Below are 27560 nucleotides of genomic sequence, written 5' to 3'. Positions count from 1 at the left end.
GCCGGGTCAGTTTACATGTCATGTGGTTCAGCCTCATGTCCAGCTGGTTGAAGATAACTCTTCTTCTTTTTCTGCCATCAATTAAAGCTCGACTTGATGAGTTTATTAACTGATTTCAAAAGATGCCTGTTTAGTTTCTTTTTAATTTAATCTGTGTGATGAATGTGTTGCTGAAGGCTACCAATCTTTACTAAAAGCCTATAGAGAAGTTATGTTAAAAGTAGCTGGATAGCGGTTTTTGGCATTGAATGAATATTTATGTCTGTCACCAGTTTTCAGCTTAAATAGCCTGTTGAAATTGATCAGATTGTGGATACTGTGACAATAGTTGGTAAGAATGTCTTTGTAGGTAAATGGGTGAAATGTAATGCATGGCAATAAAAAGTTGTGTACAGTTAATTTTGGTTTACAATCTATCTAGATATTAGATATGTTGTTTTAATCTCATCAATAATGATATCTGAGACAAGGTCAGTTACCTCATAACCGTTCATTTCTAGAAAGAAAGTGTTCTACACAGTATGAAAAAAGAGACTATAATACATAGCTTCATGTTTGACTTTGTGGGTATTATAATCTGCAACAGAGAGCCTTGTCATGAGAGTTTTGTCATATATGGGACGCTGGGGGCTCAGTGTTTCGTCTGAACAGCAGCCAGATGGCTCTTCTTCTCCTCTGTCTTAGGTAAGATCATACAGCTGTAGTAGAGACACGGGTCCTTGAGAGGCCTTCCCTCTCCCACTTGTCAAGGACAGCTGACTACAGAGCAGAGTGAACGAGAGTAGTCTCTTGGGCTTTTTTAACACAACATCCTCTCGGGTCTCACTGGTTTTAGATTAGTGTGGAGTCTTGTCATGTTTCGCAAGACATTTTTCGTCTGTTACGTCAAGGTGGACTGGGATGTGTTCAGGTAAAAAACGACTGTGTGGCACTAGGAGACAACTGAGAGAAAGGTAGATGAAGGCGACATTTTTATGGGATCACTTTTGGTAGAAAATGTTCTTAAATGTCACTTGAATAGTTAAACATTTTAACATTGTTTAGACGGTACATTTAACTGGATTATTATTATTATTATTATTTTATTTTTTTTAGGATTATTTCTTTATCACACTGCCCATGCTATGTGTCTTAATTTGTTGTTCAAAGTAGGATGGAGCAGGTTGCATTCCAATATCTGACCTTTATCTGACCTTCTCATTTAGGTCAAGAGTTTCTAATATGGACTCAGTGATCCGCCGGTGCCCATTCCTGACTGTAGTACCCAGTGTTTGCCTGCAGCTGGCTGGGAAGTCATCGCTGGTGAGCTATGCCCAAAAGTGCCCTGTGATGATGGACCTGGCCTCCAGACCTCTGGCCAGAGCTCTGTCCTCAGCTTCTGCATCCATAGGCACCCCAACAAATGATGGTCAGTTGTAAGACGAAGATTATAACGCATCCTGTTATATATGATTAACTGTTAAATCAATACAAATAATGGCAATTTAAATGCAAACAAGATTTATTTTTAAAAAATGTATAATTTAAAAAATGACTCCCCTGTTCTGTAGATGGAAAGCATGAAGTCAAGTTGCCCCCAGGCCACGTCACACCACCTTCTGGCCAGACTGTAGGCTCCAAATGCCCTTTCCTGGCTGCAGAAATGGAGCAGAAAAACAACAGGGTAGTGAGAGAGGCCAGCATGGAGCTGCAAGAGGACGTCCAGGAGATGCACTCTGTCCGTGCAGGTAAGTGATCGCACAACCACACCTGTAATTGGACTCCCATCCTGAGAGAGGTCAGTGTTTGGAGCAGACGCACTCTCGCACTCCAGTGACATTTAAAGTCTAGAGCAAACGAATGTCATGCATTGATTTAGAGATCATTAATAGTGTGCATCTTTTTTGAACAGGGAAAACAGATGTGGATTTATTTGTTATGAATCTTATCGAGGCAGACAAGGCCAACACGGGGGCACCAAGAAACCTTCTTAAACCCATATCTTCCAAAGTGTCTCACCTGCTAAAGGATAATCTGCCTGAGGGTAAGATAGACAAATTCTTCTTAATTAACAATAATTCTCAAAAAGTGTATTTTTATTTTTATTTTTTGAAGCTTATCAACCCTCCTCTCATCTTTCCTCCATCAGCTGTCACCTTCCAGTACGACAGGTTTTTTGAAAACAAGATTGAAAACAAGAAGTCAGACCACACATACAGGGTTTTCAAGACCGTGAACCGGAGTGCCTTCTCGTTCCCCATGGCAGACGACTACTCACAGTCTTTTCATGCAAAGAGAGACGTGTCTGTGTGGTGCAGCAATGACTATCTCGGCATGAGCCGTCACCCCAAAGTCACCCAGGCCATCATGTGAGTGGGCTCACTGACCAGCGATCAGCCACAACCCTGATTAGTGACATTAAACTGAAATAATGAGGATGGTGATAATTACAGATTGAGCCCTGATGATGTACAAGAATAAGGAAGTTTTAGGATAGTAAACTCTTTTTCTTTTTTTCTTCAGGGAGACTTTACGAAAGCATGGTGCTGGTGCAGGAGGCACGCGAAACATTTCAGGGACAAGCAAATTCCACGTGGAGCTTGAATATGAGCTAGCTGACCTGCACTGCAAGGATGCTGCACTGCTATTCACTTCCTGCTTTGTAGCCAATGACTCCACATTGTTTACTCTGGCAAAAATGCTACCAGGTGACATAAAGTTCCATGCCTTTGCTTTGCAAAAAAAAAAAACATATTTGATCACATTTTCCTGATTCAGACCTAAATCCGTAATATAGAACTGAAGGGTAAACATTTCTTCCATTTGTTTACTCCTCTAGGTTGTGAAATCTACTCTGACGCTGGCAACCACGCCTCAATGATCCAGGGTATAAGAAACAGCGGGGTCAAGAAGTTTATCTTCCGTCACAATGACGTCGGTCACCTCCAAGAGCTGCTTGAGAAGTCGGACCCTTCCACTCCAAAGATTGTTGCCTTTGAGACAGTGCATTCAATGGATGGTAAGCACACAGCCCTCCATGAAAGCGTCAGTCTCATTTAATAGGGCATTTAAAGGATTTTAAATAGTTAGTTGGAAAACAAGGACAAACTGGGTTAATAGCATTTAGTGTTATTGTCTCTGTAAACTGATTTTCATTACTGCTATATATGAAACCACAAAAAAATTGTGTATTTAGTGTGTTTGCAAAGCTTTACAAAGCAAGCATAGATAAAAAAAAGTATTTTTAAGCTAATTTTTATGATGAATAATCTTAAATAGTAATGGATGCTGTGTTCTCTACAGGGGCTGTCTGCCCACTAGAAGACATGTGTGATATTGCCCACAAGTTTGGTGCCATCACCTTTGTGGATGAAGTTCATGCTGTGGGCTTGTACGGTCTCAGAGGAGGAGGGATCGGAGACAGAGAAAGAGTCATGCACAAGATGGACATCATCTCTGGTACCCTTGGTAAGTACAACCCTCGCTAATGAGGGGAGACCTCTCATAACACCCTCACCGGTTCCATATGTGCCCCTCTGACTTGTTGTGGGTTTCGTTTCCAGGCAAGGCATTTGGCTGCGTGGGTGGCTACATCGCCAGCACCGGCGCCCTGGTGGACACAGTGCGCTCCTACGCCGCGGGATTCATTTTCACCACTTCTCTGCCCCCCATGTTGCTGGCAGGAGCAAAGGAGTCCATCAAAGTCTTGAAGAGTGAGGAGGGCCGGGTGCTCAGGAGGAAACATCAGAGGAGCGTCAAGCTGCTCCGACAGATGCTGACAGACTCAGGTCTTCCAATTGTCCACTGCCCGAGCCACATTATTCCTGTCCGGGTAAGAAAATTAATAATTACTCCATTGAACTGATGCAGGGATTCACTCATAGGACAGTGTCTCTAACCACCAGGTAACCCTTCCAACGACACTAGCTGTTCATTTGGTGTTAGCTGCATTGACTGAAAGATTGACTGAAACTTTTTTACGGCTGTTTGACTGTAGCCGTATAATGTTATAGAATGCCTTGTGTTTTTTATAGTCTAAATTTTATTTCAGGCACTTTAAATCTGACATATGGTGTTTTATTTGGCAGGTGGCAGATGCAGAGAAGAACACTGAGATCTGTGACATCATGATGTCTCGTTACAACATCTACGTCCAGGCAATCAACTACCCCACTGTGGCTAAAGGAGACGAGCTGCTGCGCATCGCCCCCACACCACACCACACCCCCGAGATGATGCACTATTTCGTTGGTATGCCCAATATAAATGATGTCGCTTGTCTCATGATTCAGAAATATCCAAAGATGGACTTTTTTGTCTACGGTAAACATTTGATGCAGACATGTAATACAAAATATTTCTTGTTGGGTCGAGCAGTCTTCAGTCTCCAGTAGCAACATTTGATAGTGAGACAAGTAATTTATTTCAAATCCCAGCACTATTAGGATTATTTTGACACTGTTTATGCTTTTAGGTATATCTAATATCCATAATTATCGGCAAAGATTGTATCCTCAGCTGTTCCTTCTCTGCTTCGCCTCCACAGACCGGCTGGTAAAGACGTGGAAGGAGGCGGGTTTGGAGCTGAGGCCGCACCCCTCAGCAGAGTGCAACTTCTGCCAGCAGCCTCTTCACTTCGAGCTGATGAGCGAGAGGGAGAAGTCCTACTTCACAGGCCTCAGTCACATGATATCAGCAGTAGCCTGATATCACATAAAACGCTAAATCCTAATGAGCCCCACCTCCTAGTATTCAAGCTATTTATTGTATTTAAATATATCACCAATAAACATGTGGGTAAAGTGTTAATTTCCTCTTGTGTGTTCACTTAATGTATTAATTACGACTTACACAATTTGCTTTATGTGTGAATATTTTCAAGAACAAGAAAAATTAAAGATCATTAGCTTCATAAAGGTTCATATGAGATACAGCCATTAATCACATTCATGAATCAATCAATTTATCAGTCACCAGTTAGCTGACCATGCATAATCAACATCTGTAAGTTGGGTGAGATACCTCTGTTAAAAAACAAATACACAACATTTGACTGAGGCTTTTTATAAAACACTTGGTTTCAGAGCATCTAAAGGTTAAATTAACATTTTCTATTGGTTATTAAAGCGCTGTGTCAGAGAAGGACTTCTGTGCTAACCCTAAACCTCGCTAGCGAACAGCAGCAAAGGCAAAAGCCTTTATTGTGTTTTATTGTGCTGCCATGCTGAAAAAAAAAGGTTTTCCTCTTTTCCCCTAGTAATACACTCAAGTATTGTAAGTGTATTACTCTCACAGATTACTAGATATGCAAATGTGCATATTATGTGTTACACAAAGATCTAATCTGAATAATCTATATGAACATTTCATGCTAGAATGAGATAAGCAGATGGGATGAAATATCACACACTCACTCCAACCCAGTTACACAGTGAACCCACAGTATCTCAAATCACTAATTATGGTACAACCATGTGTGTTTGCGCTCATGCAGTTTTATCCTTTTACATTTATCGTGACAGCCGGGATATTTGCTGCACATACTGTACATGCGCTGTATATTTGAACTATTTTACATGCAGTGCTCCGGACAGAAGGATTATCTCTCACATGTGGCATTGCTTCCCTCTGTAAATATATCACTCAGAAGATGGTGTTGGATACATGTCGTTTGCTCTTACTACAAAAGTGGTGATATAGTAGTGATTGTAATAAGTAGTTCTACATAAACAACGCAAAGGCACATTACATACATGCCACAATAACTCTTTTATTATAATGATTTATTGATCTATAGGAAAAACTACTGGCTTAGGAAAAAGGCAGAGATGTATCAAGTAATGGTGTTCATTCATTATCAGCTTAAGGGCAGATTTGTGGTCATCTGGTCACTCATTCATTCATGAAACACATTTCATGGCATTCTTGGTTTCGCCACACGGAGGCACACTGGGTCGTCTTATTTGCAGCTGTGAGGCTGTGACATCAGACACCTCCCTCCTTTGCAGATGACTCATAGCTGGTGCAGCAGCTTTCATGATGAACCACTAGATGGTATCAATAGAGAACAGGATATTGTATTTCCCATCTAGATAACATGGGAGATCATATTGGTTGTAATAAAATGCAGCAAATACACGTCAATGTGCCATACAGCATGTGTCAGTGTAGCAGACTTGTAAAAGCAGAGATTATAGAGCATTTTAAATTAATTGAATTGTTAGATTTATCTGCCATAATGTAGCAGCCTGGTTATTTTATGTACAAGACAGATTTGACATTTTTATTGACTTTATACATTTTCTACACTGTGGCCTATGATCATCATGGTTAGATGAAAATTAGTTTAATAAAAAGCCCTTTACTCCCACATGCAGAGAAACATCAATGGAGAGGAAGCTCTCCTCCCATCTGTCTCATCTCTGAATGCATCCCACTGTACATCTGCACGTGACAGGGATGTGTTTGTGTGCCTGTCGGGTATGCGTGAAAGCCCTCAAAGCAGCACTTGACATGCAAAACCTGGGATTTTCTGTTAAACCAAAGACCAAAGCTAAACCAGAGTTTCCTCTCTCTCTCTCTCTCTCTCTCTCTCTCTCTCTCTCTCTCTCCTCTGATAGACTTACCATGAGCTCACGTTTGGAGCGCATTATGTAACCTAAGTGTCGGTGGAAGAGGAGCAGTCAGGTGACCACCACTATCTTGCAAGTCCAGCCTGCTCAGAACATGAATCTTTGATTTCTTTTTTTTTTAGTTACGTGTTAGTTACTTGGATTTAGTTGATTTCAAATTCTGAGACATATTCATTCATAAACAAGGCCATCCTTCCCCATAAACAATAAGTCTACAGAATTTGTTGGCAAGAAAGACTGCTTTGTGCATTGTTTGACCTCATTGTTACACATTATTTCCCTCGTCCATCACTGTCTTGTGTAGACCCTAACCCTAGGCTGCTCAGTTCCTCATTGCAGAAAGTCTGAGGGCAGGTCCAACACCTCTACACTTCCTGGAGGAGAGTTCCAGTGGAACAGCAATCATGTGGGTATGAGGGGCCACTGGCAGTGTGTGTGTGTTGGTTTGTAAACTCTTGACATTATGCGGTGGTTGGCTGCTACAGGCAGGTGTTGAACAGGGTGGCGCAGTGTTGTGATGATATCTGGTTTGTGTGAGTTTCTGTGCTGGTTTAACTCTATTCTGTGTTAATCCCGATGCTTTGCACATCTGTGTCTCCCCCCACTCACGTGTGCAGACAGATGAGCTACATGGCTGGATTCCCACTGCACGCATCTCTCTCGCTCGCTCTCTCCCTCTGTTAATGTTACACATCCACCATTCGCTTGCATCATTATACACAACCATGGGAATGTTGTGGTTGCATTCTAAGAAAAGACACTCATGCACAGCAATATGCTTGTGAATTTCCTATTGTGGTCACCATGTTAATATAACTTGGGAAGAAAAGAAAAAGTCTCCTTGATACACTTAACCTCAGAAATAAAATAAAAATTGGGGAAGAGAGCAGTTTCAGGGGTGTGTCCAATTTGATACTAAATGTTGTCATGATGAAAGATAACAACATGCTTCCGTAGTGAAATGATCCGCAGCTCTCCTGCAGAAAACATGCATGCCGTTATTCAGCCCATTTGTTTGTGTTCTAAATGGAGGGTGTGATTTCATCGTAAATTCTGCACTGCACTTGTAATAAACTGATAGTTGTTGTAATATAACTAGTATTGTTATATGATGTTACATACTATGTAGGTATATAGTTATGTATAAAGCCAGGTAAAATATAATATATCATAAGATTTCTGTTGAGAAAGGGTATCATTGGACCACTTCAGGTTAGGGGAATTTTGTTGTGAACAAAGGACAATGATGCAATAACAATTTGTGCAATAATGCAATCCCACCTCATTTGTCAAATTTGTCCCTCAAGTTTCCCCCTTCAAAAAATATTGTATCATGCAAGTTGCAACCATGCAAATATTATGTAAGATTATTTTTATACTACCTCATACACACCTTGAGCCCCCATGAGAATATTCAAGTGATGACATTAAGTAATAAAAGTTACACAAGGTCATTTAGTAGCCTAAAACAGAACCAATTTACTCCCAGGGGAAAATGAGGGAATAATATTTTGTGACTGTTAGTGATAACAATCCCCTTAAAATCAGCATAAACTTGCTATAATATCTTGTCAAGAAATATGATGATAGTCATTGACAAAATTATGATTGGTAAAATGTTCCCATTGAGACCTACTGATACCAAACTTTGTGGTATTTCTGCTATGACTTTAAATCATAAGGAATAAACTCCTCCCTCTTGAGTACTGTCAAGTAAAAAAAAAAAAAAGAAAAACCCTCCCATGCATCGGAATGGTTAAACGAGAATGTGCATGGAGGACCCTGGTACGATGTGGAGGAGCTGAAGTTGATGAAGAGATTATTGGCTGTAAAACATTCACATTTAAACTTGTGTATGGTAAACTAAAGTGTAAATAGGTCTCCATTCGCGTTGGGGCAGGTCAGACTCACTGACTGATGGAAATAGAAGAGAGGAAAAAGGGGAAATCTCTTCGCTCAAGCAGAAGCGTCATGAACTGGCGGGGCAACATTTAACGCTTCTTTTTTTTTTTTGCGGCTGAAATGTAGTTAGTCGTCGCTTGGTGGACCATGTAGTAAGTGTTTGCTCTTGTATGTAGTATGATATTGAGTCCGATATGTCTAATGTGACGCCGAGTAAAAGCGTGGAATGGCTGCAACTCGAGTTAGAGTCCGGAGGCACTTCTCTGCTCCTGCTGGACTGCCGCTCACATGAGCTTTATGAATCATCCCACATAGAGACCGCCATAAACCTGGCCATACCGGGGCTCATGCTCCGGAGGTTCAAAAAGGGCAACATACCTATCCGGACTATCATCCCCAACCACGAGGATAAAGAGAAGTTCATAAGACGGTGCAAGACGGACACGGTCGTCCTGTACGATGAGTGCACCGTGGACTGGCAGGACAGCGGAGCTCCAGCGTCGGTTTTGGGGCTGCTTCTTCAAAAACTATGGGAAGACGGCTGCACAGCGTATTATCTGGAAGGTAAATAACAGTCAGTGCTGCTGTCGAATTAACTCAAGGAACGATGAAAGTGACGTTATACATTCATGTAAACTATAGGTAGCGTCGGTTCGTTATGAGTTAACGTTAGAAAACGTCTAACTGGCGCCGCTTTACAATTCCATCGCTAAAATGTTCTTATTGGCGAATATCAAGCTAGTTTTGGCGCATTAGTAGTAAACCTACCATCTTTTGAACGGTATTAAATGCCTTTTGGGAGAGACGTTGTCAAATGCAGCAGAAGTTTTTTTTACGGGGAGAGGTTTTAAACTTTCAAATGCCGACTTTTAAGAAGGAGACTAACGTTCATCTGGATTTTTGTGGTGTTCTAACGTCACACACGTTAACGTTACGTCTGCGCCAACGTTCATCCTGTGTTGTGGGTTTGCGGTTTGTACGCTGTTCAAAAGTTTGTGTGTTGTGTGTCACTGAGATTCTCAATTAAAATTCCAAAATGGCTGCGCCATGTTTTGCTCTAGCAGGAACAGGCATGCATTTCATGAATGGTCTTTTTGGGGGGAACTTGAGCTACTACTTCACAGCTCTGCTTCAATACCAATACATCAATAACAGCCTTCTTGCCATTGAAAATATGATTGAAATGAACAGTTTATTTGTAGTGTCCCTTTAATTTATAAGTGTTTCAACTCTATTGATGTGACTTTGTTAATTTGTGTTTTGGCTCTTGTCCAGGTGGATTTGTAAAGTTCCACACAGAGTACCCAGAGCACTGTGAGACCCTCCTAGACAGCTCCTGTCCCAGCTCCTCTCCTCCGCTGTCTGTTCTGGGTTTTGGAAATCTGCGGATCAGCTCCGATTGTTCCGATGGGGAATCTGATAGAGAGCCGAGCAGTGCCACAGAGTCTGAGGAGAGCCCCATCCCCAGCAATCAGCCTGCCTTTCCTGTCCAGATCCTACCCTACCTTTACCTGGGCTGCGCCAAAGACTCCACTAACCTAGACGTGCTGGGCCAGTACAACATCAAGTACATCCTGAACGTCACACCCAATCTCCCCAACATGTTTGAGCATGACGGCCGCTTCAGGTACAAACAGATTCCCATTTCGGACCACTGGAGTCAGAACCTGTCCCAGTTCTTCCCAGAGGCCATATCATTTATTGGTGAGTAGGTCTATAACTGAAGACACACTCACACACTCAGTCAAAATTATTTTTTTCTAAGTGTGTGTTTGTGTTTAGTTGTTTGTTTTGCCACAAGGAGTGTCTAGTTTAGTAAGGCCTTGTGGGCTGGGGTTAGGTTTAGGGTTATATGACTCTTAAACCAAAGTATTAAATAAGTAATTGTTTGCTAATTATGTTTACTAATAACATAATCATCAATACTCTTCTATCTTATCTTTTCTTTATTTATTGACAATAATTATTTGGTTAACTGGTGTGTGAATGTTTTTGTGGGACAGGTGGGAGTTTTTGTATCATTTTCATAACCAAATGGTGGTTTACACCCGGAGACATAATAAACGTTCCCTCCCAAACCGCTTGTGTAGGCTGTTATCAGCTGTTGTACGACAGTATTACTACATTTCTTTGATACAGAGCAATAACACATTCATCTTGAAAGTAAACATATATTATCCTTTTTTTTTTTCAGTTCAGCACCGAAACACAACGTTTCAATTTCACTTTTGATTTGTTGTCTTTCACCCCGACTGCACCTGAAACCACAGCTTTTGACTTGTTTGTTTGGTGGTTGCAAGGCTGTGTATCATGAACTAGTTTCCAAAGGGTTTAGAGGTAGAATGAGGAAGGAAATGTTGTTTCCACTCTCTGGGGCTGGTCTTGATATTAGGGTCACAAGTTAGGCGTAGTGTTTTTTTGTTTAGCTAATGGGATATAGGTACACTGTTTAAGGGCTACAAAAAGCCCTTGGTTAACTTTCTGCTGACCGTAGTTTTCCCTTCCTCTCACAGATGAGGCTCGGTCTAAGAAGTGTGGCATCCTGGTCCACTGCCTGGCCGGCATCAGTCGCTCTGTCACAGTTACCGTGGCCTACCTGATGCAGAGACTCAACCTCACTCTCAACGACGCTTATGACTTTGTCAAGAGGAAGAAGTCCAACATTTCCCCAAACTTCAACTTCATGGGTCAGCTCCTGGACTTTGAGAGGACGCTGGGGCTGCACAGTCCCTGTGATAATTGTTCCACCAGCAAGGAGCCGCTCTTCTTCACCACGCCTACCAATCACAACGTCTTCCAGCTGGACACGCTGGAATCAACATGAGGATTGGACAGCCTTTTTGTTGTTTCCTGTTGTGTCTCTTAGGTTTTCTGAGCCTGTCAGACGCCTAACTAGCTGACACAAGCAGTAAGTCAGTTACAGTGTTTCTGCACCAAAAGGAACTACATTGATCTTTTAAAGGAACAGAGCCTGGATACAGAGAACGTCCTCCATTAGACCCAGTCTCAATGCCTTAATATCTAACACGAGGATGGATTTTGCTATCCACCATACATGGCATTAATCAATGGTCATGTACAGCCATAATAGCAGGACATTTCATAACTTTTCTATTAAATCTAGGATTGTTGTTTGACTGTTATTTGCTATTCACCAGCTGTAAAGTGGATGTTTATGTATTTCTTTGTATTAGTCATGATTATTGCCTTGATAGTGTAAAAGGGGTATTTGGCCTATCAGAATGTTTTCTGGGGACCAATCTGAGATGTTTTTGATGGTACTCTAGCTGAGGAAAATAAGCTACTACAGTGATCCGGCCTTGAATTATTGTCTAGTTTTTCTTCTGATGGCTGCAGCTCTCTTTTGCCACAGAGTTACCATAGAAAACATTTTATTCTCGCGCTTTCACTCAGAATACTTTCACTAACGTCTGGTAAACACCATTATGTTAAAAAGTTATACTTTTAAATACAAGATCAAGTGGCCACGTCCTTCGAAGTATCGGAGTTGAAACATACTATTCTTCAGAAACGCACCTGTACATTCTATTGCTTATAACTGCATTATTTGCATGTGATTATGTTCTACCAAGGACCTTGTTTTGTAACCTTAAGGTCATATTGCCTGTTGTTGTTGAGGCCTTGATCGTACCTTAACATGAAATTGAACTATATGTCAGTTACCAGGTCGAGGTATAGTGTATAGGACTGGCTTTTGCCACGATCGAAAGGAATGTGTAAGTAATCAGCATAAAAAGGATTGGATGTTCACCTTATTTTTTACACAGTCTTCAGTCTGCAGCTACTCCTTCTGTGGCACAATAATGTTAAGGGAAACATGATGTGTAATTAGCTGTTCTCTATTGCCAGTCTTGCCTCAGAACAAATGAGTGAGTTTGATGTATGAGAGGGAATGAAAGGAAATTAGCTTGACAAATGTGTTCTTACCTCACAGAGAGACATTTTCAGGGATTTTTATATACAAGGCATCTGTATCTCGTCATGGCCTCTTAAAGTGCATCCAAGGGCTGTTTTGTTTGGTATGTTTGTAAAGATGTACATAAAAGGTGGTTGTTATGGGGGACATTTTCTCAAAATCATGAAGGAAGCGAATGTGACCCTATTTTGACCCTTATGTATAGTATATGTAAAGCTAAATGTCCAAGACATTCTGTACAAGTTTATACAACAAATATATTGTATATTTTTACTTGAATATATTTTGTTGTCGTCTTTGTTATTATTATTGTGTTTGTGGCACACTTTCATAAAACAAGTGCTTGTGTGGTTAAGTCAGGACCAAAGAGTGCTCTGAGAAGTCAGAGTGTGAGATTAGTGGCTTTGTGCTTTCTTGCCTTGAGGCTCTAGGTGTGGTCAGATGTCCGTTTTCTGTCCACTCTGATGCCTGGCTTCCTGTCTCCCACAGGCTTTCTGACACAAAGACAAGTGACAGGGCCAGATCTGTCAATACCACAACGCAGACACACCCACTACCAGTCACTCAGAGAGCGCTGAAAGGAAGAGGAAGATGACACAGCATGTACTCAACCACAGATACAAGACTTCCGACAGCTCTCCTCTGCAACTTGGGGAGTGATAACAATTTATGACAGTGTTGTGCAATAACAATTTGAAGTGTATTAGCCTCGGTTAAACATATTTTGTGTTCATTATGGTTATAACATTTATTGGCAAAAGTGCAATATCCAGTAAAGCCATGAATGCATCCTGTAGTTTAAAAAAGAGGAAATGAGAGTGAATGAGAGAGCCCTAATATATTCACATCCATACTGCCATTTAGAGAGGGACATTCACAATCATTTTTCTGCTGTAGTTTTAGCATTTTCATGATAGAATTTAAGGGGGAAATATTTACACCAAAGTTAATGTAGAGTCATTTTTATAATTCCAGGCAAAACAAGATTCAGGTGAATCAGAATAGGTAGGTACATATGTTATTTCTAGTGGCAAAATTCAGTTGCGCTTACTTTGCCTTCTCACCCAATGATTAGACTACAAAGTATGAACATTTCCAAATTTAAAGTACCTGGAGGAAATATGTGTTCTCCTGGGTGTCATCTCAGATTCATGTTACGTTCCAGCTCCCCAAGTGCTCGATCGGTTTGGTATTGTTTCTACTTTGTCTGGGAGATTTATTCATATGTTCTCTGCCAGATGACAGAAAGATGATGCAGTGAATTCCCTTCCCTGAAGATATTATTTCATGAACTAAGGCCAAGCTCTCTTAGTCAGGAAAAGAAAATGGGTGGGGGGAAATGTTCTGTAGTTGAATTGTGCAGTAGTTCATGTTCCAATAACTGTCACTCTGTGGGATTTAATGACTTAAATACTGCACTAAAACAGTTTTTTGTTCCAGCTTCGGGACTGAGATGATTGAGGATATTGTAACGGCCTCAAACTAAAATCTTCAACTTTAACAGCAGCAATGCAACACATGAAGAGACTTGCCCAGCAACCCCTCGCAGTTGTGATAATAAAAGCTGTTGAGTGATGGGTTTTCCAGCATGACTGAGCCCGACTGGCCACATACCTGCAGGGCAAACCTGTGATTAGGTCGGAAAAGACACCCACGATAAGGCAGAGGCAATGGGTAGCTGCTGTGCATGAAAGATAGGAGTGCACTGCCTGGGGATGATGGGAGTGAGAGTCATTAATCAGAGAGGTCTTATCTGTAACTGCCACTGTACATGTACAGTATATCGACAGTACGGTACAAGAGTAATGAGCAATGATTTATATGTATATACACACACATTGAATACCAGTTTTTATTACATAGTGTTCAAACACTTATCTTCAGATATAATGTACAGTAGCGGTTCATGTGTGGGATTGCCTCACAGCTGCTTTTAGTATATTTTGGCAGCAACTATTCCATGCTATTCCGAGTGTCTCACCTGAGAGTTAAGCATAGCCTTTTGCATTCTGTAATTATAAATCATTTTGTGTGCTGCTGCCAACTTCAAAGGCAAGGTGTGGGGTCTCAACAGCTCCTGTTTTCCCCCTCTGTTACTAAGTTACTCAAGAAAATCAGTAGGAAACTCACATCTGCACATGTAAATAGAAATTACAGAGCTTATTTTGAACTGCGACAGAGAACTTTTTAAGTAATCCTTTGATGAGAATAAATCATAATTTCCATATATAGAAAAAAAGGATGCCTCTGTGTGTGATTCACAAGCTTTTTTTTTTGCTCTCACAGTATGCTTTGTGTGACAGATAAGTGGAGTATTTTTGTCCTGTTATGATCACCCATGAAGGGAAGCAGAGGCTAATGCAGTGCTTACTCAGCAGTAGTTGCTGGGGAAGCAGATGTGCATGAGACTGACAGGATTTTAGCTCGGGGTGGGGGCAGGAGGGGGCATGTGTCTGTTTGGAAGCATGTATTTGTGTATGTGTGTGTGTGTGTGTGTGTGTGTGTGTGTGTGTGTTGTAGAGGCTGAGCAGAAGCCAGTCAGAGCTGGTTCACACCTGCTGTGGTTATAAGAACATACTTAGCATACTGCATGACTGACAATAATTTCACAGCTGCTTCTGCCTCGGATGCACAATAACTGGAATAGTTTATTCAGCTCATCCTCGCTGAATATAGAGACCCATTTTTAGATGAGGGCCAATTCACCTTGTAGTCTCAATAGAATTAAATTGTGTTTTGTATTTCCATAAAATTATAGTTCTAATAGTTCCGACTTTTCTAAAAGGGTCACTATTATCCTATTACAGATCAAATGTTTGGCCATCCTGCTGTAAAAGCCAATCTCATCTGAATAACTGCCATCTTTACTGCAGGGATTTTTACTCCCAGTGGCCTCACGCTAGTTTGTGTGCAGCAGATGTTCAGGGCCGAAAGAGAATAATCCTAATCTTGGCCAGTCTCGGCTGTCTCTGACATCATGTCGCTGAAGAGGGGATGACATCATGGATGCTGTGCTGTCCTCTGAGCCTCGCTGTCTTTATTTTTGACAGAGCGTTTAGACGGAGCTGGATGATAGGAATACAATCTATGTTACCAGCAATGATGATGACCGTGAACATTTTACGTTTTTCTAAGTGAACAGTCAACAGTTGCATTGAAACATGGAAATACCCTTTAGTCATGGTTTCATGGAGCTATGTATAACTGTATCGGAATGGCATGTGTTATCATGCCAGTGATTTCTTCTCTGGTTGTTGGGGATTGCCAATTGATTCTCAGAACCCTTGAATCACATCGAAACCATTAGCAATGCTTCCTACTTCCCCATATTTGTAATGGAATAAGCATAGATCCAAAGTTAGACAGGTTCCCACAGACACAGAGAGGAAGGACACATTTAAAAGCTGAACAAGGCTCAACTGTGCGGTTTGTCACCATACTGTAAAATTGAACAGTGTTACCACAACTCATTATAAAAAAAATACTTCAAATCATATGCTGATCTAATTTGCAATGCTGCCACCAGTGAAGATTCATCCATCAAGTCATGCTAGACTTTCCGTTCAATTAACAGGAAGTATCTTTATCTTTCCCGGAACCCACTACAGATACACTATCTAAAACAGCGCTCACAACCCTCTTAACTAAACTCTTGTGAAACATAAATCTTTTTTTGACAGACATGTATGTCCTCTGAGGAGGAAGAAAAGTGTTAGTTTTGGCAAGGAGGATACTGGGTCATGTGTAAAGCAGAGCCACATGGAATACTAGTGGCAGAGCTAGGCAGCCATCTGTTAATACCAGAAGTCTCTCATTTCGTGGCCAATTTCACCATCCGGTGATGTACAGTAGCCCGCACTCACCAAGCACAAGAACAAAGTGATATTTGTTTGCAGTTTAATCTGTGGCAAAGTGAATGAAAGGGAACATTCCTCATGTCTTGCTAGACCCAACACAAAGTAAATGTCATCTGTCTATCATGTGTTCTTGCTTGGGAACTACAGAGGAGGCCATGCTGGGAACTGTCTTGCTGTCTGGTATGCCATTCACACAAGGCCATATGTTGCTTACAGTACAGAATTGCTGAGTGAGCCAAAGAGCATGTCTGTGCCTCGGGATGTGCTTCTACGACATCAACGACCAAAAATAATGATGTCATAGCGCAGAGGACAGGAATTTCCAAAAATCTGTCACTTAAAACAAACAACATTCAATAGACCTGCTGGAGAAAATGTTTAAAACTATCTTAAGATACCTCTTATTTCTCCAGCTAGACATACAGTTTCATACTGTAGAGGAACGTAACAAAGTACTTTTACTTGAGTGTAACTTGACTGTATTTGAAGTGGCTATTATCAATATTGTTATAATAACAATCCATCAAATTACTGCGTATACTTCGTACCTTGCAAGGGGTCACTTGTAGTGACAAACCCAGAGAGAGAATTAGCACTCGACTCCACAGTTCCCCTCATCTCTACAGAGTTTTATAGCATCTTTTAGCTCATTGTTTTGGTTTTCCTGCCCTCAACTTTACTGTTTTGGGTCACACTCACGGCTTTCATGGTGTTGTTTTTGAAAAGAAATTGCACATAAAACCATTGTACACTACCTTCCCAGGACCAAACGGCAAACAGACACAGTTAGCGACTAGCTGGTGAACACAGTGGAGCATTTAGCAGCTAAAGAGCCAGATATTTTTTCTCAAGAGTTGGTGGAGACCAAAAACAGAGCTAAACCCGACCCCTAATGAATGCTAAATATTGCTCCATTTGTTTGCTAAATTTGCTTAAATTTCAACTTAAAAGGTAATATATCAATATTGTGTTTGTATTCACTGGCATTTATCCACAGCATGTCTTTGATAGCTATAGTTACTAGTTACATTATAGATTAATAGTATGCATAGAATAATTTTATGAAATACACTGTTATAGGATTAACCCAACAATTTGTAAAATGGTTGAAAGTGGCTACAACATCAAAATGCTGCTCACATGTTAATGAATTAATAATTATAATCCAATAATATATTGTAGTATAACACAGAGCACTTTTAAGACTTTAGATTACCTTTTTAATGGAAAACCTTTACTTGTAGGAGTATTCTAACATTGTAGTATTGCTGCTTTTACTTAAGTGTATGATCAGAATACTTCTTCCACCATTTTACACCCATGAAGTTTCCTCTTTGAAAGTGGTAAAAATAGATGAACCCTCCAGTGGTACATTAAAACAAAACAATCGCTGTTATTCATTTGAATCAATGAATAGTTATTGTGGAATTTGAGAATTCTGTGTCTTGTAGTCTTGCTGTTCTATGGGCCATTATGGCCGGGCAGTCCAGAAACAGTACTTCAGTGTTCTCAGGACCAGAAGTGGGATGGAGCATCATGATACAATATTCTGTCTGTTCAACTTTGATTTGCAGTCCTTCCACTCTCTCTTTGTCTAAAGCGTTCCACTTCCTCATTGTGTATTTATTGCAACAAAAACAACCTAACATTTGCTCTCCAAAAACAGGCAACCATCTACATTTCTGTATTCTCAGAATAAGATCATTATATATATACATAATAATTCTATGGTTTTCTTTCGTTTTCAGAGAGGGGAATGTTGCTCATAGATGGCAGAATAAAATCATCCTTTTACCCTTAAGAGCCAGACTATTAACAGCACAAAACATCAAATATAGGAAATCAATATCAGCTAATTATGAATCTAGAGATTTTGGGAGCATATATTTGTATATTTTATGCCATTGTGAATGGTGAATGAGAAATTTCCTGAGATTAGGCTGGGATATTCGGCATTGGACAACTTCCAAGGCCATGTGATGTAGAGAAGCAAGAAAAACAGGAATCCTCTAAACCCAAAAGCCTGCTGGCTTCAAACAAAGTCTGCATGTGTGGGCGGCGGAGAGATGTTATGAGTAGTTAACGCCTTACAAACTCTAAACCATGTCCGGGGTATTCCTCGCTCTTCCGGGGATTTTATGCATCTATAAATCATACTGAGCTGTGAAAAGGTTATGAAAACATCACACTGTTGGCGTAGCTTAATAACACAGTTTTAGGACAATTTCATGGTGGATTATGACTCTTATGTGATCTAATGGTTTGAATGGATGATTTATAAATCCATAAAGCAGTGGAGCAGTGTGTGCGAATGCACTACATACAGCTCCATATCCGTCTGACTTGACCTCTTAGCCAATGGAATAACTCATTTTACCCAGCACACACACTCACATGCACACACACAGGCAGAATAAAACAGTGTTACAGGGGCGTGACTGTTGCACACAATAAGGAAACCGGTCTTATGGTGGCTTATGTGTCCCTGAAATCCACATTACAAAAGGTGGCTCATAACCGCAGTGTGTTAATAACAGCAGGCATGAGTCATCAGGCCTGTCTTGCGTAACTGCGTCACTTCTCCACCCAACTTGCTGCTAGTGCGCCACACCCCAGATTCATTCACACAGTCTGCTCTGCTGCTGCCCAGCCTCCCATTGATGGCGGGGAGAGCACTACTCATCCTGTTTCATGCTTCAGACGGCGGCTCAGAGCTCATAAAGAACGTAGGAAGCAGAGCAGTCCAATCTGTGCGATAAAAAACTAACATGTCAAATATTAACATGACATCTTATCACCTCATATCATCACTTGGTCTTAATGCAGTATTTTTGGTCAGTGCAGCTGGACTGGAGATAGCTGTAGATAGGGCAGTCGATGTAGTGTGTTATATTTGTCACACTGTTGGGATTGGTCTGGCAGAGCAGCTGTGCTTCACTGCTGATTGGGGTTTAAAGTCCCATAAGTAACACAGACCATTAGGACTGAATGGAGTTAACAGGACCCTCAGGGACACAGAGAGAGCGAGAGACGGAGGGAGGTGGGGAGGTCTTTGGATGTAATCATCAGTCAGGCCACTGACGTCACCTGCTCACACAAAACACAGCCGATCCCATTTCACACACTGAAACTATAGAAACGATTTAAAAATGATATACTTTGGAAATGGATGGAAATCAACTCTGATGCCCTCATCAGTCTGGAAATCAGAATGGGAATGGATTTTCTTTCAAATACTAAATGAAGTAATGGTGTATTTGTGGTCATTTTCAAAGATTAGAACATATTTTACTCTAAATCATCGACCCCTTTTCATCCTGACTGGATCTATATATGTGTTTTCATAGACTGATGGGTAAGTATTATCTGTCTTTGAGTACAAGCTGTGCCCTAAAATCTCCTCATCTTCTGGTTCCTGTAACTGGGCCAAACAAACAGATAAGATTGTGTTTTCCTGCTGACATCAAGTGGCCACAGTGCTAACTGCATGACTCCTCTACCACTAAAACTGCAGCCTGTTCACCTGGGAACGATGCTTTACACAAGTAACAGAAAAACTGTTATGAATTTGTTTTGATATTGTTTTGGTAAGGAATTCCTCTGAATGTGGCACTAGCAACTAAAATCACTAGCAGGGAAAAAATACATATGTATTTACTCCAGAATTAAATGCTTGTTGGTATGAAATGAATCTTTCGGCTCTAATCATCCAGATATTTCAATGCACTAACACGTATGTTTTAACAATAGAACTGTTATCTCTTTGCTGTCGAATAGCATTCTTTATATGGACAAAGGCATCTGATTGTCAACTGGTGTCGGTCAATCCAGATCCCCTAACATGGGCACTAACATGATTAGACATAAATAGCTCCTGTCTCAATAGACTGGGTAACTAGATACTTACATGGCAACCATGTGATAGTTCACATGCCGTAGACCAGAACCACTATAAAATACAAATTACGTAGACGGCACAGTTTCACACAAAAGTATTTTGTCTTGATTTAACAGTAATATTTCAGGCCTCTTTTGCTTGTTTATTTGCTGTGTGAACAGCAGGACGGGGCAGAGAGGCCAGCATGTGATCAGCTGGTAAAATAGTAAAATAAGTGTTGCTTGCTTCTCAAAAATAACTGCTGATTTAGTCTCAGAGTTATAAAGCACAAAATATTACTGATGTTGACTCTTCTCAGTCTTGCAAACTGTTAGGGTTAGTAATAATAAAATAATAATAATAAAAACTAGTAAAACTACAAAAGCACGGACCCAGGGACAGAATAACATGTCTGCAGGCCTTATTAAGCCAACCACTTGTCAAGAATCTCAACTCTATTCTCAAACTGAATATTATGAGAACATTGAAGTTAGATTATTCAAACAAAAAGAAAAATTGACAAAAATACTGCACTGACAAATGCATCTTGTTTATTACGTGAGTGCACATTCCAAGACTTTTCATGTGGAAATATGCAGGCGTTTCAGGGGTATGAGAGGGGAATAAAAAGTCCTGAGGGAATCTTAAACATACAGAAATGTATACAAGTATACAAACTGGATCCAGTACATTGCTCTAAAAGTATGATTAGTCTACCAGAGCCTGGATATGCTCTGCTCTGTGCACACATACAGTTTCTGCCCAGCTAAACAATATCAGCCTCTCAGTAAGAAGAGTTGTAAACTTGCTGTGTCACACAGATTTAGTCGGAAATTAACATAAAGTTGATATTTCAAGCTGCCAAACTGCTATACTATGTGGCCTCTATAGAAAATATAAGTAATTTGGATACATTTACATAAATTCAGTATACATGGGCACCAAAAGTAGTTACAAACTGTATTTACAACAATGCAAGAGGTGGTAGAAAAATACAGAAACATTCAGCTACAGTATTCGACTGAATCTTGCAAAGTCGTTCCATTGTTTCTATCAGCGGCCACCAAATCAGCTCATCAGTTTTCCACAGTTGACCGTGGAGTCACAGAGAAATACAAAAATAACACCCTGGATCTTCTCTTGCTCAGGATTACTCCACTCCTTTCATGAACTCCAAGAACTCTGTGAAATGAATGAAGACACAGTTAGAAAATAGCTACTGAGCCCAAAACAAACCGTAAGATGCCTTTATCAAGAAAATGTCTTATCTGGCGTGTGTTTTTAAGGAATGACTGATGAATGATAGATTATAGAACATGAGTGTTAGAGCATTTTCTCTACATAAGCGTGTCACCATGTCTCTTCTATCAGTTTAACACAGTTCAAACTCCTCACCATCGTAGTCAATTTTGCCATCGTTGTTCTTGTCCCCGTCTTTCATCAGCTCCTCGATGTCGTCCTCAGTAATCGCCTCTCCTGTAGATTCCAGCATCATTTTCAGCTCATCCAGGTCAATGTAACCATCTGCATTCCTGCACAATCAAAGGAATAAAAGTATATCAATGCACACAACAAACCTAAGTTGAGCTTCACAGATGGCAGTGGAGGAGGTGGTGTGTTTGTATGTGCCACATGACTGGTCATATCCTGCATTTAAGTATTTGAGAACCATCACTGTGTGAACAAAAAAAAAGTATGGCAAGTTTGGTCTTTGATGCTCAGGCGAGTGTCTGGCTCACATGGAGTGGGTGTTCTGTGCTGTCAAAAAGGATTATGGAGCAAACTACATGCTGTACTCTGCAGAGCTTCTTGGCATTTTGTCAGTACACATAATTGCATGTGGGATAGCACACTTTGCAGGAAACACACTTCGAAGAGCAATTTGATTTCTAGTTGGTGGTGATTTTCGGACGGTAGCGTCCTCTTGTTGTAGATGTTTTGTCAGGTCCATCATTGTGCCGGTGAACTGCTCTCCGGGCATTAGTTCTTATAATTCAATGGGACAAATTAGCAAACAGGGTTTAAACATCAAACTCACTTGTCAAACATGCGAAACAGCTCTGCCAGTTCTTCCTCTGACTTCCCTTTGCTGTCGTCCTTCATGCACCTCACCATCATGACCAGGAACTCGTCGAAGTCCACCGTGCCACTCCCTGCACACACACACAATGCACTTCATCACATCCTTACACTCCACACTGGATAGACTTTTATATTACTTAACCAGTGGAACTCCAATATTCTTCTTAAAGGCCCAATCTATGAACATAATGTATCAGCATAAACAGAATTCACAACACAGTATTGGAACCTGCAATGACTCAAATTGATCGAAAGGCCTTTTAATACAAAGACAAACGAGAGTACCTAAATCTTATAATACCACTGTATAATACCAAATATACTTATAATTTATATGGCCAAAAAGTACAGATTGGGCCTTTAAATGTCTCCTTTAGATGTCCACCTTAGTTACAGAAAATCCCCACTCTTTGACAACATGACTGAAGCTTTATCGAACAGATCCAAGATGCTGTTTTTTAAGTTTCATCATTACATCACATGGAAAATTCAAGATGACTTGTGCCTCATTTGATACGCATTTCCCTTTAATTCAGCCTGACACATGTTGTCCTATGCAAGATCCCTGACTATCATTTGACATTAAGTTCAGAGACTTTGAACTGCACTTGTCTGCACAACATGATGGACCTGCCAGCTGGTCCGTGGAGACGAAGAGGTCAACAACAATCAACAAATCATTTATTTTCTTGTACTGTAGCACGGTAGCGTTTTTGATTTACCATCTTCATCCACCTCGTCAATCATCTCCTGCAGCTCCTCTGGTGTGGGGTTCTGGCCCAGCATCCTCATCACCTTCCCCAGCTCCTTGGTGCTGATGCAGCCATCCTCTGCATCTTGTACGAAGATGTCAAAGGCGGCCTTGAACTCTGCAACACCACAGCAGCACACGGGGAAACAACTCTCAACAAATGTGGTATGGGCCTGGACAAGGTGAGCATCAATCATGCAACAAGTTTGTAACATTGATGATATTATTAATTCATATTCTTTTTAAAAATGATGAGTTTTTGATGCATGCTTAAAGAGACTTTTTTACACACCATTTTTCTGTTCATCTGTCAGCTGCTCAACCTGCAAGAAGTAACAAATTTGAATAGTAAATACTTTGGTTACCTGATTGTACTGTGTGTATCAATTTAGGCAATTAGTATATTCTGTACATTCTCCTTTACAGTCTTTTTGAATGTGTATGTTACAATCATCATGCATTTAGTACCAATGCTGAAAAAAAAAACATATTTGCTCCATGAGTGTTTCACATATGGCAATGGGTTAAGATGTCTTGAATTATAAAGTGTGAAACTGGCCTCTGGACTAGATTATCTTTATCTGTTTTGATAACAACAAAGGTAACATTTTGGCCCCACACACTGGGCCATCCCTGACAAAACACAGAACCTATATATCATATGTGAGAGCCAGTAAGAGGAGGAGTTAAAAATAAACAGACAGGAGGATCAGGAACCACAGATAAAGGACACAATACACAGTGCTTTAAATTAGCATAGCTGTGGATCTGGCCCAACAATGGAACAGTAATCCTGGAAAAGCTACCACGAATGAGAGAGGGAGACAGCTGCTTATGTAAGAGTTATTGTCTGTCAACCACTATAAATTTAACACACACACACACACACACACACACACACACACACACACACACACACACACACACACACATGCAGACACACACACACACACACACACACACACACTCCTCTGGTGATGATATATGAAAATATCCATCTAAACAAACACATGTAATGCACATTCCTGTGTGTTTTTACTGTCTCAGCTGCACTGCTCACTTGGGATGTGAGTGGACGGGACAGCCGGCTGACGATCCGGGCAGAGGTGGACAGACAGCCACACGGCTCTCGGGCTCACAGATAATGCAGGAATTCAGCCGTGGGGGGTTTATCTAAACCTGAAGCCCCTTCTCTGGCACCAGAGAACCACAGACAACTGGCCAAAATTAGCCATGGGAAGTGGCACTGTACCATTTGAAGTCAAGAGTGAGGCAGCAGAGTGCAGACCAGGGACCTGTCCTGTCAGTGACCTCCTGAGTGGCTCCTATCAGCTCTGATAGGGCTGAAGTAGGAGAACATCTAGAGACGTATATGGTGTCAGGGCTCTTTTGACATCAGCTGGTGATGGAGGCAATGTGCTGTGCAAGCCGCATCAACAGGGATTTGTCAACCATTCAAGTAATGTCAGATGTCAGATGAACAAAGTGATGGGGGACTTTTTTTATACAACAAATGAATACACAAGTGCCAGAGTATTCCATATTATGACCACTTAACTGGGACAGAATGAAATGACAGTGTTACATTATAAATCACTGATCAGGTGTCGCAAACTAATAATGAATGTTAGGGATTATGGTTTGTGATCCAAAACAGCATCACTCTTATACCAGATTAAGTTCACACACAGATTTTTGGTGAGCATCCAACAAACTAAAACCACTTTATCAGAGGAAGCCAACCGCACACTTTCAGCTGTATGTGAGAGGACGTACCGCTGCCTTGTAGATGTCGTTCATGTTGGAGGCTCGTCTGCTGCCTGTCCTGGCGGCGTCCTGGCACAGAGGAAGGAGGTACTGTCCAGCTCAGGGCAGGACACTGGTCTCATCCTGGGAGGGTTTTATAGCTGGAGCCTGGCGCTGTCTGGTCCCTCCCTGGGTGGACCAGCCTCCCCTCTGCCTCAGCGTGTGTCCACGAATGTGTATCTGTGTATGTGTGTCATTTGGCCAATCTGTCACAATCACCGGGCTCAGATAAAAATGCGGCAGCTCTTAGGGGGCATACTTTGGAATGGAATGAAGGGAGGGGGGGGCATGCATGATGAAGCCTAATCTCTAGAGAGGGGGCTATAGAGACACTCAACATTCCTCTAGACCTGGACCAGAGACGCAGAGGGCTCAGGAGGCTGTGTGTGTGCGTGTGTCTGTAGGGCGGTGATGGTAGAGGAGGTAAAAGGGTGGAGGCCAGGATGCAGACGCAGACTACAGCCAGCAGAGAGAGGAGGGCAGCTCTATGTGGATTTTGACTTGTCATAGCTTTTCATAGGAAAAGCACAGGAGTGAGTAATGACATTAATGATGGTTGTATCCCATGTAAGGCGCCTAGCAAACCATGCAAGCGCACAACACCAGGGCTCTGGACTTGGATCACCTAAAGGGAATGTAGCCATTGTTAATGTTAATAGTTACACCTGTGCTTTAACTACCATGACATGTTAAAATGTCTGCAGTGAAAATGGACTATTAGGTAAGGCAAATCACCTCTGCTGCAGCTGACAGGGCATTCTCATGTTGTTATCTGTAGAGAAAGAGACAAAAGAGAAGAGAAATTAAAAGATCCATTCACCCAAAGGATGAAAAATGAAGAGGTTTGGGGCCCCCACTCCAATGCACTGGAGTTAATCTGTTTCTTTTTGCAGCACTGAAGATGACTTTAGAAAAACACTAGAAACATCGCTTTCCAGAAACAATGTCCCTGACTGGATAATCCACAGGCATCGCTATGAACAGTTTCCACTGAACCTTTTCTCTACTGTTGACAGTGTGTTCAGTGATGTTACCACCAGAGACAAAATTCCCATTTATTCCTCCATTGTGTTGGGGTGAAAACTTTCAGAAACAGACATCTCAAAGGCCAAATAAAAGATACCATCAGAGTTAAGTAAAGAAAAATATGATTCTTTGTAATTTGAGTGAGTCAGCTCTTTAAAAGTTAAAATATTATTGTCTCCACATGTTTAATCACACAAAGTATATCTGCACAATGATACTGAAATCAAACATATTAGATTTAGCCAATGAAGAACTCAGACATGATTCATGAGGATTTTAATTCTTTGCCTTCATGTGCAACACAGACACAGTCAGCAGAGGGTGCTGTTCACTATATATAGACAAAATTTAATTGTTGCACAAGGCTGCCTCCGGATATCCAATTTATCAACAGTGGGGTAGGTGAGAAATCTGGGTCAAACAAACCAAACACTTGCAGACACATTTAAATTGAATTGTACACAGTGCAATACTTTGCAGCATTTTTTTCATGTTCTTTTGAAACAAGGCCATCTCAATCACTTGACTGTGTGATTCACACACACGTTCACACACGTGCTCTCACAGAAAGCTCACACACACACACACACACACACACACACACACACATGCACACACACACACACACACACACACACACACACACACACAGAGCATGCTGTGGCAGGCATTCTAAGGGACGAGTGATCATGCTGGTTTATAATGGGATGCTAATGGGGACTGGCACAGCTTACAAGCATCATGCAGCCACTCAGAGAGAGAAAGAGAGAGAGCTCACACTGAACAACATACATGTCCTACTCGTACACAGATATAGACACAGATCTCCTGACAAAGACATCACATCAGTGCACATCAGTCACATGTAAAGGTTGAGCCTGCGTGGAAATAGACAGGCGGTGAGGTGGGGAGGGGACGTCAGGGGGGAAAAGGTGGCATGAGGAAAAATGAGATTTGGTGCTGGTTTTCCCTGTGTGTTTTCTTGGTCATTCGTCAAAATTTCATGATCAAAACACACAGCACTGCATCGTACATTGCTGCTGGAAATCAGAACAGAAATGAATCGTCATCAATGGCCCCGACTCCATCAGCTGAAAGCCAATGAGTCTACATGGTCAGACAGACAGATTCATTTGGAGAGCTGAGTGCAGTCTGGTGGGCAACAAGAGTGATGAGCAGCTCTGCAGGGGGCACTAGATTCTAATGTAAAGCTTTCTTGAGCGTGCACACACACATGCGCACCCCCACACACATGCTGTAGTACCAAAGACTGGCACACACATCAAAGAAAGCATATGGAGTGCTGTTTCATTGGAGCTCTCTACCAATTTCCTCTTACAGAGGAAGGCTGACGAAAGAGCCAGCCATCTCCTCCACACAGCGCAATCAGACAGCGCATCTCAAATCCACAATTCACCGCACACCGCTTTTTGAGGGGTTGCCATAGAAACTCTGCTGGGTAGAAGCGGGCAGAAAATGAGAGGAGATGAGCGGGGCTATTTCCCCCTCCACCTCCCTCTCTACCTCCCTGCCACCACATTTTGTCCTCAGAGTGACTGTATTATTTTCTATTCTTTGCCTCTGACACGCACACCAAAATTGCAAACACATATGGGGGTCACAATTAGGGTTAATAATGGTCAGTTGTGCTCCAGAGCCATTCATGCAAATGAACTAAATCCACAAGTCCAAATGATTGCATTCCATGTCT

The 27560-nt window shown here is 41.3% G+C and overlaps 3 protein-coding genes across 5 annotated transcripts; 2 read left to right on the top strand and 1 right to left on the bottom strand.

Moving 5' to 3' along the window:
* Window positions 1–1206: 1206 nt before the first annotated feature.
* LOC139288834 (5-aminolevulinate synthase, non-specific, mitochondrial-like) lies at window positions 1207–4771 on the top strand. Of its 2 annotated transcripts, XM_070910265.1 has the most exons (11): window positions 1222–1402; window positions 1536–1721; window positions 1774–1812; window positions 1937–2023; window positions 2129–2348; window positions 2503–2687; window positions 2819–2998; window positions 3283–3447; window positions 3543–3811; window positions 4068–4230; window positions 4526–4771. In XM_070910265.1, the coding sequence occupies exons 1-11, from the start codon at window positions 1222–1224 to the stop codon at window positions 4684–4686; spliced, it is 1836 nt and encodes a 611-aa protein (XP_070766366.1). In that variant the 3' UTR covers window positions 4687–4771. The 2 variants fall into 2 exon arrangements, with proteins under 2 accessions (XP_070766365.1, XP_070766366.1); XM_070910264.1 differs by lacking the exon at window positions 1774–1812 and having other exon boundaries at window positions 1207–1408; window positions 1551–1727; window positions 1892–2023.
* A 3615-nt stretch (window positions 4772–8386) lies between these two features.
* LOC139288835 (dual specificity protein phosphatase 7-like) lies at window positions 8387–12733 on the top strand. 2 transcript variants are annotated; one of them, XM_070910266.1, is made up of 3 exons: window positions 8387–9077; window positions 9789–10217; window positions 11027–12733. In XM_070910266.1, the coding sequence occupies exons 1-3, from the start codon at window positions 8708–8710 to the stop codon at window positions 11335–11337; spliced, it is 1110 nt and encodes a 369-aa protein (XP_070766367.1). In that variant the 5' UTR covers window positions 8387–8707; the 3' UTR covers window positions 11338–12733. The 2 variants fall into 2 exon arrangements, with proteins under 2 accessions (XP_070766367.1, XP_070766368.1); XM_070910267.1 differs by lacking the exon at window positions 9789–10217.
* An 8601-nt stretch (window positions 12734–21334) lies between these two features.
* tnnc1a (troponin C type 1a (slow)) lies at window positions 21335–24817 on the bottom strand. The gene is made up of 6 exons (XM_070910111.1): window positions 24794–24817; window positions 23310–23340; window positions 22989–23135; window positions 22223–22337; window positions 21580–21716; window positions 21335–21366 (listed from the first exon to the last, which is right to left on the bottom strand). The coding sequence occupies exons 1-6, from the start codon at window positions 24815–24817 to the stop codon at window positions 21335–21337; spliced, it is 486 nt and encodes a 161-aa protein (XP_070766212.1).
* Between the last annotated feature and the right edge of the window lie 2743 nt (window positions 24818–27560).

Source organism: Enoplosus armatus, chromosome 8 (genome assembly GCF_043641665.1).
Source record: "Enoplosus armatus isolate fEnoArm2 chromosome 8, fEnoArm2.hap1, whole genome shotgun sequence".
NCBI lineage: Eukaryota > Metazoa > Chordata > Actinopteri > Centrarchiformes > Enoplosidae > Enoplosus > Enoplosus armatus.
This window is presented reverse-complemented; position numbering and strand designations above follow the sequence as displayed.